Source organism: Ictalurus punctatus, chromosome 20 (assembly GCF_001660625.3).
Source record: "Ictalurus punctatus breed USDA103 chromosome 20, Coco_2.0, whole genome shotgun sequence".
Taxonomy (NCBI): Eukaryota; Metazoa; Chordata; class Actinopteri; order Siluriformes; family Ictaluridae; genus Ictalurus; species Ictalurus punctatus.
The window spans coordinates 13,816,426-13,829,066 of NC_030435.2; the positions used below are offsets into that span (position 1 = coordinate 13,816,426).

A 12,641-nucleotide genomic window follows, 5' to 3' on the forward strand; every position below is an offset into this window, starting at 1 on the left:
TATTCACACATAACTGAGACACACTTGTGTTTTCAGCATGCTCCACCTTGTGTGTGCAGTTCTCACACAGCTGTCTGAATAGTTGTGCTTACACCGTTCACTGTACTTAAATCTGTACTGTAGTTACATGCAAGATGCTCAATTTTGGTATTAAATCCTCCCTAAACGTGACGTTTGACCTTCCATTATATTATAAACCTTTTGTGCTGTCTGTTATTTTAGCCTATAATGTGTTTGTAAGTCACTCTTCTAACACAGTTGTATATGTGTTATAAGGGTCATATGTTATGTGTTAAGATTTTATCAAGTAGTTAAGTAAAAACACTGATCTAAAGTGTTCCAATTTTGATTATTGCTGTGACTTTTGTTTCAGCTAATGAGGAGTACTACCAGTTGCTTATGATCAATGACAGCCAGCCATCTGGCCTGGATGTATCCTCATATACGATAGAAGAGATTGACAGCATCACGTCAGAATACACACTGAAAAATACAGTAAGTTTTTCACATTTACCCTTTTAACATGTTTAAACTGTTATATAGCATGTTGTGCAATATTTTAATTGTATTAAGAGACACTTCAGTCCCACTAACACTTTAAACACTGTTAGGGTTAATAAAGCATTTTTTCAGTGAAATATATTTTCAGACCTTTTGATTTTGTTATGTACAACCTACACCCTGTTGTTTATATGTTAAATTAAAATTTAAACAATAATTAAGATGTGGGATTGGCACACGGTGGCTTAGTGGTTAGCACGTTCGCCTCACACCTCCCGGGTCGGGGGTTTGATTCCCACCATGGCCCTGTGGAGTTTCTCATGTTCTCCCTGTGCTGCGGGGGTTTCCTCCGGGTACTCCGGTTTCCTCCCCCAGTCCAAAGACATGCATGGTACACTGATTGGCATGTCCAAAGTGTCCATAGTGTATGAATGGGTGTGTGAATGTGTGTATGTGTTTGTGCGCCCTGCGATGGATTGGCATCCTGTCCAGGGTGTACCCTGCCTTGTGCCCGATGCTCCCTGGGATAGGCTCCAGATAGGCTTTCCCCATGACCCTGAAAAGGAGTAAGTAGTATAGAAGATGGATGGATGGATGGATAAGATGTGGGATCCAACGTTAGGGCCACCCACGATTGGTCATCAGATAGCTCAGTTGTTTTATGGCAGACTGTTAGTTTATGCACAAGATTGCTTATAATAGAACTAGTTGTAGACTTTTTTGTTTTTCTAGAATATTGTTACCGGAAAATTGCGTGGTTCTAATGCAGGAAAATAGAAACACAGACGCTGCTATAACAGTTTATTCCCTGCTACATTTCTAAAGGCACTCATTAAGCTTGTGTTGTTAAATTACCTTTTTTAATAAAAAAAAAAAAAAACATATTAAAGTGTGATTACAGTGTAAAATATTTGTATTCTTGATTTTCACATGGTTAAATGTACTGTCTACTAATTATACTTTACAACGTCTGTGTGTAGGACATCTTTGCAGTGGCAGTATCTCTGATCACGGGCAAGATTGTATACATCTCAGATCAAGCGGCATCCATTCTCAACTGTAAGCGGCACGTGTTCAAGAATGCCAAGTTTGTGGAGTTTTTAACACCACAGGACGTCAGTGTGTTCTACAGCTTCACCACACCATATAGGCTGCCATCTTGGAGCATGTGTACAGGAGCTGGTATGACATGCATGCTTTATCCACAGTGTACAATGCTGCTGCCAGGGTTGCCAACAACACCCTCAAAAAACACATTAGCCCACATGAATGCTGATGAATTCATTGAGATTTCCAGAGTGAGTGCGTCATTCTCTTCTGATTCAGTCTACAGCAAACTCTTCCTGTTCCATGGAGTCATTTTTAGAACACAGGGAGGCGGATAGCCAAAGATTAAAAAGCTCAAGTCTCGAGCAGGAGTTTCTTCACTGGCCTAGAATAGCACTTGTGTGGGCAATTTGATTCAGTTACTGAAAATAGGAAGGTAATTCTTTTACAGAGATTACCTCCGTCTTCCAGGAAACCGTCTGAAGCGTCTAAAACAATTATTTGCAATTTATTTTAACAGATGGAGGCCACATGGGAACAGATAGTGACTGATGTGACCCTTATAAAATAAATAAAATTTGCCACCTCAATTCTAATCTCTGATCTTTTGGAGATCTATTACTTCAATGTAGCTTGTAAATATGTAAAATGAAGAATAAGAAAATTAGTGAAATTAAGGTAAAATTATGTTTCTATGCCTAAAGAAAAGTAAACAACACATAGAAAAAAAAAATCATTGATCAGAATTTCATAATTCATGCATGAAATGGTTAATGAACAAAAAAATATAGACCATGACTAAACACTTGGAAACATGACTACTGCATGGTATTGGAAAATAATCAATGACGGAGTGATATGATGCCACTACCACTCCAAAGTTGGCTATTTTCCGAAAACAGCATGTCCAACAGAGTGTTTTATTTGTCTTATACCACAGGCATTTACCAGCAATTACAATTTTTTTTATTTATTAATATATGCTTTTTATCAATTTATAGTTACATTTAATGTTGTGGAACATTCCTTTATAGTGTATCATTATAGCAGCTATAGAAAGTCATTTTTTTTTACCAGCCTCCCTGTCTTTCTCTCTCTTGATGTTACAAAAAAGACAAAAAAAAAAAAAAATACAGCTTGTCATGTTACTGAGAAACCAGAAAGCGCAAAAAAAAAAAAAAAAAGTCCTCTTAACTGAATTTATTTATTTCTTTTGTGGCAGAAAACTTACTGCATGTTATAAAGGGATGAGACTCAACACTTATTGCATAAATGTTAATTAATCCTTACAGAAACCCACACCAAATCAACAATGATCTGTTTTTCTTTGTTAAATAACCACACATTTTTTATCTTTCTTATTAGCCTTAGATTGTGTGGTGCATCTGTCATAGAAGGCCCTGTGAATGAGTTACTATAGAAATGATAACATATTTTAAAAAAGCACATTAATAGAAATATGTGATTTGAATTACAGCTGGCACTACTGTGGGAGCTGTGCTCTTAACAAAAATGAATGAACGTCTTCTTTTCAATAAGATTCAAGAATTCAGCAGTGCTGTGGTATAATTGGTTTTAAACAGCAGCAGTCAGAATGACCTCTTTGTAGTTAAAAAAAAACATTCATAATTTTTTCCCTATTAAAGAATCTTCACCTTCTGACTGCATGCAGGAAAAGTCATTCTTCTGCCGCATCAGGTGAGTATACATATATACCTATGTGTATACATCTTTATGTCTGTGTGTGTCTGTTGGGCCTCACTGTATGTGCCTCATACACAAGCACATATGTTTTACTTCATTCAATTCATGTTCTCTTTCCTACACAGCGTGACAAAATTAGTTAAGCAATATTTGTGGTAAATAAGAATCCATATACCATTGTTGTACAGAGAAACTCTTACTTCACACTGTCCCCTAAAGGAAATATGCTCATGTACCGCAGGTAAAATAAATAAATAAAAATAGAAAACTGGACTAGTGTAAATGAAAGTATGTGAAATATTGCTCCATGATCACTGGGATACATCTGAACACTATATGCAGTGATGCATTTTACACTTTCTATTGCTGTCAGATGTCTTTTAAGCATTTGTTTTGGCATCTCACTATTAGACATGCCCCCTCACACTGTACTTTACAAATGCATAATTACGTTGTTGCTGCAAACAGATGATTATCAGCGTAATTTCTGCCATTATTTTGCTGTGGAGAGAATAGTGTAATTTCACATCAGATATTGCACACCACTTCACTTTCTACAGTTTTTGACATTGCGAGCAAAGTTCAAAGTTCAACTTTAGCAAAGTCAAGTTAAACTTTGACTCCTTTTTCCTGCTGACAAATGAGATACCACTGTATTTCATGTGGCAATTTGTGACCAACTTTGTACAGACAGGGAGGAGAAGCTGATTTCACCATTTATTGCATTCCGAGTGATCCAGCTCATCAGTTTCTATAATGTTGATGGAGAAATACAGCATGTCGACATGCCATCCATGTGAAACAGGGCGCCCAGGTAGCACTGAGATATTGATGGGGGTGGTCTTGTGCATTTTTGTCTTAAATCAAGATACATGGTTTTCAAACTCTCTGCTAATCTACAGTGAGCACATCTTGATTACCCAGAATATCACGATGAGCAGAGGGCTTATTGTTTGTATTATGCACTCCTGTTTGCAGAGAATGAAATGCAAAACATGTATGATTTGTAGACAGCCTTAAAGATACTAGAGGCTGGATGTATTTGTAAAGATTGGATGTAAATGTACATCTATTTATATTTAGATATATACACCAATCACCCATTACCATTGGCAGGTGAAGTGAATAACACTGATTATCTTGTTACAGTGACACCTGTCAAGGAATTGGATATATTTGGCAGCAAGTGAACAGTCAGTTCTCGAAGTTGATGTGTTGGAAGCAGGAAAAATGGGCAAGCGTAAGGCTCTGAGCGATTTGACAAGGGCCAAATTGTGATGGCTAGACGACTGGGTCAAAGCATCTCCAAAATGGCAGGTCTTGTGGTGTGTTCTCGGTATGCAGTGGTTAGTACCTACCAAAAGTGGTCCATGGAAGGACAACTGGTGAACCGGCGACAGGGTCATGGGCGCCCTAGGCTCAGTGATGCATGTGGGGAGCGATGGCTAGCCCGTCTGGCCCGATGCCACATATAAGCTATTGTAGCACAAACTGCTGAAAAAGTTCATGCTGGCTATGATAGAAAGGTGTCAGAACACACAGTGCATCACAACTTGCTGCATATTGGGCTGCGTAGCGGCAGACCGGATTGAGTGCCCATGCTGACCCCTGTCCACCGCCGAAAGTGGCTACAATGGGCATCAGAACTGGGCTGTGGAGCAATGGAAGAAGGTGGTCTGGTCTGATGAATCAAGTTTTCTTTTACATCATGTGGACGGCTGGGTGCGTGTGCGTCGCTTACCTGGGGAGGAGCACCAGGATAGGTCTTTTGGAGTACGTGCTTCGACGGGTCAGAGCAGTTCTGGCAGCGCAAGGGGGATCTACACAATATTAGGCAGGTGGTTTTGTGTGTGTGTGTGTACTTGATATTATAACCATAAACAGAAATTGACATAAGGGCTGGAATTAAAGCCAGTGTGATAGATCCCTTATAGGACCAAGGTTAAGCATACACTTATGTGTGTCTGTAATGTTTAAACCTGTCCTCTTGTGTTGCAGTGGAGGTAAGGACTGTGAAGGGGACTTGCAGTTCTACCCATTCCGTATGACTCCTTATCTAATGAAGGTGCAGGACACAGAGCACACTGAAGACCAGTTCTGCTGCCTTCTGCTGGCTGAAAGAGTGCATTCCGGCTATGAAGGTCACTGGGCATGCACAGATTTTCACTCAACAAACATCTAGGTTTTAATAATGTAAGATGGTAAAAAATGCTTTGGGTCTTAATTTCACTTATTGAGACCTGCTTTAAGATTTTCAGGGTTTATTCCCAAGCGCCATATGAGTAATAACTGCATTATTAACTGATGTAACACATAATACACACATTTGTACTGGTATAGCTCTTATTTATTAATATACAATAGGCCTCATTTCTCAGTATTTTAGTAAAGTTGTGTGGAAATATTTGCAGAAGCCAAACAAAGGCTAGGAAATTTGGAAATTTTCTTGCCACTTAAATGTATATATTGATGAATGCTAAAATGCCAATCACGTGTAAATTACCAGGCGCATATGTGGCACAGCTTGCATTTGGTGATGCCCAGAATACTCCATAACAGGCAACACTTACATAGATTAAATGATGCGTAAATAAAAACATTAAAAAAGACTTTTGCTGAGGTAGAAGTGAAAGTTATTCTGACTCATATTGTTACCGAATCTGAAAAGGGCAAACTCTGGAGCCAAATTACAGAAAATGTGAATGAGATGTGAACAAGGTGAGGTGAAAAGAAAATAGTTTGTCATGAAAATGGTGAAAAAAATACATATTTACTGTGCCTAGGTGATCTTGGAGAGTAAACACATAACACAGAGCAAACCGCAGACAACAATCTTCTTTAGCTCTGGCAATTTTTCCCTTCAAGTCATTTATTTTAATTCACATAGGCTATGACTAACTCTGTGATTTCCTGTTTTTCTTCTTCTTTTTTTTCCGCCAATTTCATCTACACAAGACTTTTTTTTATTGTATTATCAAAAGAAAATAATTGGTTTACCATTATACATTGATTCAGAACTTTAGCAGCACTGTCACATAATGCCCCATAGTGCAAAATCTGCTGCTGGATAAACATGAGCAAGTAAGGAAAACTTCCTTTAATTAAAAGCCAGATCCATTAGGTGTTTTGTACATGAATATAATAGTAAGAGTAGCCTCTATGCCAAATGGCTGTGAAAAATGGAAATGCGTCACTCTCCAGTATTGATAGTATTAACCTCTAGATGTTTACTTCACAGCTCCAAGGATCCCAACGGACAAACGCATCTTCACTACCACACACACACCAAGCTGTGTGTTTCAGGATGTCGATGAAAGGTAAGGATTTATGTTTGTCTCGTTCATTCTTTTTTTTTTCTTTCTAACACAAAAGTCTACCTTTTTCTCTCTCTTTTCACATTTGAATTTCTCAAATTATTTACTTCAGTTTGAGTCTGCTCTTTAAATAAAATGAATTCCTTATAGAAGATCCAAACATTTGAGCCACAGGGCCACTGAGTACCTTATGATTTCATAAAGAGCTATTCATCATCTATAAGTAATGGTTCACTTGGGAAAGTGAAGTTCCCCTTGGTTAGAACACATGAATAACTTGTATTTAAAGGCTGCACATATGTTTAAAAGCCAGAGACTTTACAGAACGACTTGAGTGAATGAGTGCCTGATATTTTTGTTTGCATCTCAGGGCTGTCCCATTGCTTGGATATCTACCACAAGACCTGATTGGTACACCATTACTCCTGCACTTGCACCCAAATGACAGGCCATTGATGCTCAGCATTCACAGGAAGAGTGAGTGACACACCATCTGTTTGTACTGCTTAAACGCTATTCTGACTGTATTAGTTTTTATGTGGATAGGTGGGGTAATGTAATTACCAATATATCTCTGAAATTTTTGTTTTATCTAAATTCATCCTGTCAGTCATTTTTACTGACTGCACATTCCTGAGTCTGGAAAGACTGCATCTTCTTTTACCGGCAATAAAAGGGCCTATAGAAATAACACCACATGGTGTCTGTGGTGTCTAAAAGTCTGAGGCCTCTAGCATGAAATGGTTAAAAAGATTAAAATGCTTCTATTTTGCATTCTTTGCATTATTCTTTGCATTACAAACTATATTATCAGCAATAGTGAAAAGTAATAGAAATGAGTAAAATAAATATTTACATGAATTTCCGAATTTCTTAGTATCTATTATGTCTTCCTTTTGATTTATTGACAGCATGCACTTGAGCTGGCATGGACTCCACAAGTTTGAAAATCTTGTAAAGAAAATCTGACCTTTTGTAAGACATTAGTATGGGCAGTATCACAAATTAAAATTTAAATAGTGACCTAGAAATAGTGCTGAATCTTGAGTATTGAATGTTCTAAATACTGAACATTTTCATTCTTTGTTTTTAAACTTTTTTGCTTGTTTGTTTTCTTGTTTTAAATTAGAAGAAAAATACCATATGCCCAATTTTTTGTGTGGTCTCAGACTTTTGGACCCAAGTGCACATATCCAGTATGATCAAATTTGCATTGTATCAAAAAAGCAATAAAAAAACACAACATTGTATTATTTTTTTCAGTGTAGAGATAATCCTTTAAATCCCAACTCGTTCCGATCATCTCTGGCTGAAACCAAATCAAAAACAAGTATTGGCTGAGGTTAAAATAGAACAATAATATGTAAATGTTGTTTTAAAGGAAATGTCAGAGAAGCAACGCTTCCGTGGTTTTTAATTAAGTTATTGAGTTAACTTGAGTTATTGAGCCTTATATACATGTTACATGTCCACGAGCCCTACAACAAGCAGTTACAATTGAGGTAAACATAATTAGTTTGTATTAAAGATATGAGGTGAACATTGTATGCATGCAAACATCATAAAAACACTCCTGTTTCTGTAATTTTTACATTCAATCTTATCCTGTCCTGATAGTACTTTAGGTTCAAATATGTGTTTATGCTTTTAGAAGCATATTATAATATATTATAATCAGCACACTATACTCTACTGTAAGACAACGTGATGTATTTTAACTTTACAGTAGAACATAGAGCAAATATGTACATTACATAAGGATGTAGTATGTCATTTTCAACACGGTCAATCAATAATTTTTACATAGTCTTGCAGTACGCTGGTCAGCCATTTGACCACTCATCCATTCGTTTCTGTGCTCGAAATGGAGAGTACATCACCTTAGACACCAGCTGGTCCAGCTTCGTCAACCCCTGGAGCCGTAAAGTGTCCTTTGTCATTGCACGACACAAAGTCCGCATGTGAGTATGGGATATGCTTTGTGTACTAAAACTAACCAGTGTTTGTTTTGGATCTTTGCCTCAGTTGAGTGTATTCGGCCTTTAACCGTGTCTGTTTCGCTGATTTACTAACAAAGTTAAATGGAAAGGGGGGAAAGACAGAGCTAAATGAAATTGGCCCCTTTAATACCTGCAGTAAATGTATTGTCTGTATCTGGGATCATCAAATGGCAGCTACAACCATCCATTAAATTTTTCCAGTTACATTATACTTTTATAGAAAAGATCTACTGAAATATATAATTACGTATTTGTGTGTTTGTGGGTGTGGGTGTGCGCGCGCATACTTAGGTGATAACATTAGGGTAGGACCACAGAGAAAAAAACATGAGTACTGGCCAAATTTGACAAAAAACTGCAGGGAGTGATCATATAAATGAGAAGGAATGAGTACTAAAAAAACAGAGGCATTTTGTCAGATCAGTTGATGACTCCTGTCCTATAGTTTCTAAAGTGGTTGAAACATAGGTGTAATATTGTAATTCATACGAAATAAATTGTAGTCACTGTGTTATTCTCTTGCTTGCACTGAGCTATATCCCTCAGCTGAATGTAGTACATGTTCATTAAACTCATTTCCTCAGCCAGGTGCACTATGAAAGTAATAGTGAGTTTGACTGGTTTGGAATTTTCCAGGGGTCCCGTAAATGAGGACGTCTTTGCAGCTCCAGCCACAGCTGAGGGTAAAACAGTGGACTCGGATATCCAGGATATCACAGAACAGATTCATCGGCTACTGCTTCAGGTCAGTTATTACTGAAAGAGAAAGTGAGACAATGATTTTGTGCATAGGGAATTGAAATGTTTTAAATATGTTATTGCCCAGGGTAATTATGTTTCTTTGACCTACTAAATAAATTCTGGCAGTCATATTGTGGAGTAAGAAGGACGAAAACACATGCATCATAAAGATAGAGACTAGGGCCAACATGTCAAACCCCATTACACAGAGTACCAAATTTTGAAACATAGTGTTGTGCGGAAGGAAAAGGGAAGTACAAATTATGACATACAAGTTATATATAGATAAAAAATAAATTTTAAGACTGCAGTTGCTGACCTAGAATGTTATAATGGTGAGCCTTAAAACCATTATGCGCCATGAATTGTATTGTTTATGGGTCTGTTATGCACCTTTGACATGTGAGGTAAACAAGAAGCACCCACACTCACCTCTGCCCACCCCCCCCCCCCCCCCCCCTGTGTATGTGTGTATAGCCAATACATAATAACGGCTCGAGCGGCTATGGAAGCCTAGGCAGTAACGATCATCTGGTGAGCGTGGCCTCATCCAGCGAGAGCAATGGAAATGCAGCCCATCCACACGTGGACGACGAAGAAGGTCGAGCCAAACCTGTAAGACATTATAACGGATTCACTGTATGGCCAAACGTTTGTGGACACCTTACCATGTGGGGCTTCCCCTACTGTTGCCACAAAGTTGGAAGCACACAATTGTGTAGGAGTTGCATGTCTTTTGTGCTCTAGCATTAAGATTTTCCTTCACTGGAACTAAGGTGCCCAAACTTGTTCTACCACAATTCCCCTCTGCACAAAATAAGGTCCATAAGGACATGGTTTGCCAAGGCTGATGTGTAAAAACTCGAGTGACCTGCACAGAGCACTGACCTCAACCCCACTGAACACCTTTGGGATGAATTGAAATGCCGATTGCACACTGGGCCTCCTCAACTGACATCAGTGCCTGACTTCTCATAGGCTCTTGTGGCTGGTTAGGTATCCACATACTTTTGGCTACGTAGTGTATCTTTACATACAGCTTCAACACACATGTACACAAGACATACAGTATCACTTAGGGGTGTACTCACTTTTGTTGTCAGCGGTTTAGACATTAATGGCTGTGTGTTGAGTTATTTTGAGGGGACAGCAAATTTACACTGTTACACAAGCTGTACACTCACTACTTTACATTGTAGCAAAGTGTCATTTCTTCAGTGTTGTCACATGAAAATATATAATCTAACATTTACAAAAATGTGAGGGATGTACTCACTTTTGTGAGATACTGTACATTGAAAATTCCATACTTTTCATAGTTCTGCCACTGTAACAGATAATTGAATTTAAAAATAGCTTTTTATAGACCAAATGATGGGGATGATTTTAACCAAGCTACTATTTGTTAAAAAATCTCACAGTTTCACGTTTCAAACTTGTGAGTAAGTCCCAATTTAGATTTTATTACATTTTCAGGATCTGGAACAATTTTTTTTTATTTCCAATTATAAATGGAAAAAAAGCCCAGATTTTCAATGTGGTCTCAGACTTTTGGAGCCCTCTGTATGTATTATATAGTTAACAGTTATGGGTTTGAATAAAGTTTTTTATTTTTTTTTATTATTATTATTTTTATATTTTTTATTGTACTGCAGACAGCCACTAGAGGACATCATAGTCATTTTGGCTTCACCTTTCAACTGCTTTCATGTTTGGTCACCAAATACTATATATACTGTATATACACACACTGCAGTGAAGCCTTCCTTACCGTTGTGTTTATTGGGTTTCTTTTCACAGAGAACGTTTCAGGAGATCTGTAAAGGTGTTCATATGCAGAAGAACCAGGGACAGCAATTCAAAAAGAGTCCAGGCAGTAAGTACAAATATGCTTCTGTGAAAGAAAGAGTGATTGTGGTTGTTACAAGTTGCTGGGGATTGGAGGGGATACGGAATATACCCTGACATAAATCAATCACACTTTCTCCAGCAGAACCTCTCCAGAAGAGTCCAGTAGTTCGGCTGAAAGACTCCGCATTCCCAGTTAACTTGAGAGAGAGTACGGAGGAGCAGCAAGCCACCATACAGGAAGAACTCACATTAAAAGATCAGACTGTCTACTCGTACCAGCAGATCAGCTGCCTGGACAGTGTAATTAGGTACAGTGTGAGAGTAAGCTGTTATTAAAAGTACAAAGAACATTTTAAGAATAAGAATATTTTTTTAATTTTTCAACTGTTAAATTGTGGTATTTAACAACGTTGATTGATTTGCTGATTATTCTATTATGATCCATTTATAGACTTTTAATGGCAATCAGATTGTCTATCTCAGGGGTTCCCAAATGTTTTTTGCAGCCAAGGACCCCTTTTAAAATCAGCGGATCCCTGCGGAACAGATTTATTTTACAAATGTATTCCAAGTATTGAAACATTAAGATCATTTAAGTGTGCAATATAATTTAACTGTACAATAATATTTTGCCTGCTCATAAGATCCATACAGAGTTTTTTTATGCCTCTGCCACTAGGAGGTAGAGGTATTATGTTTTTGGGTTGTCCATCCATATGAGACTCTCATTATCTCAAAAACAAGTGGTTAAATGTTTGTAGGATTTATATGGATGTATCAATGTTACCAGCAGATGAACTGACTAGATTTTGGAATTGATCTGAATAGGATTAATGTCACAGCAAGATCAAATGTCTGAAATTGTTTTTCTTCTATAGTTTTTCTTCAATAGGTTCTTCAATATACTTCTTATTTGAAGTATATTTTAAGGGTATTTGAGGCATACACATTTTGTTAATTGTGAATAACTGCTCTCTCTCACTCACTCACTCTCTTTCTCTCTCTTTCTCTCTTTCCCTCTCTCGCACTTTCCTTTTTTCTGTCTGTCTTTTGTTTATGCAGGTATTTAGAGAGCTGCAATGTGCCTATCACGGTGAAACGTAAATGCCGGTCGTCCTCCAATACCACTTCCTCTAACTCAGACGAAGACAAACAGAAGGCAGTTGAAAGCTCTATGCAGGTGGCTGAAGGTAGAAAAACATGCAATGCAAGCCACTTAACCACTAACCACATGTGCTGCAAAAGTAGAATTAAGTGTTAAGTGCTTTCATTTGAATTGAACAGAAAGTGCTTACTCGAAAATAAGCAACCACTATATGATAGCATGTATAGTACCCTCTTTTTTTCTGTAGACTGAAGACATTTGGGTTTGAGATCAAAAGATAAAAATGAGAAGAGAGTTTAGAATTTCAGCTTTTATTTCCTGGTATTTATATGTAGATGTGTTAAACAACACATCAGACCACCCAATTTGTAGGCAAGC

The 12,641-nt window shown here is 37.7% G+C and overlaps 1 protein-coding gene across 6 annotated transcripts in view; it reads left to right on the forward strand.

Annotated features, from left to right (window-relative positions):
- The window catches only part of per2 (period circadian clock 2), a 59,631-nt gene that overhangs the window by 32,581 nt on the left and 14,409 nt on the right, over positions 1 to 12,641 (forward strand). For 5 of the 6 annotated variants that reach the window (XM_053673630.1, XM_047162536.2, XM_017495436.3 and 2 more), the window contains 12 exons: positions 374 to 495; positions 1,482 to 1,683; positions 3,195 to 3,246; positions 5,251 to 5,393; positions 6,491 to 6,569; positions 6,937 to 7,043; positions 8,374 to 8,527; positions 9,203 to 9,311; positions 9,785 to 9,922; positions 11,108 to 11,183; positions 11,298 to 11,466; positions 12,221 to 12,348. In XM_053673630.1, coding sequence (XP_053529605.1) covers positions 374 to 495; positions 1,482 to 1,683; positions 3,195 to 3,246; positions 5,251 to 5,393; positions 6,491 to 6,569; positions 6,937 to 7,043; positions 8,374 to 8,527; positions 9,203 to 9,311; positions 9,785 to 9,922; positions 11,108 to 11,183; positions 11,298 to 11,466; positions 12,221 to 12,348 — 1,479 coding nt within the window. The remainder of the gene's footprint in view (positions 1 to 373; positions 496 to 1,481; positions 1,684 to 3,194; positions 3,247 to 5,250; positions 5,394 to 6,490; positions 6,570 to 6,936; positions 7,044 to 8,373; positions 8,528 to 9,202; positions 9,312 to 9,784; positions 9,923 to 11,107; positions 11,184 to 11,297; positions 11,467 to 12,220; positions 12,349 to 12,641) is intronic. The other variant, XM_053673631.1, reaches the window with a different exon arrangement.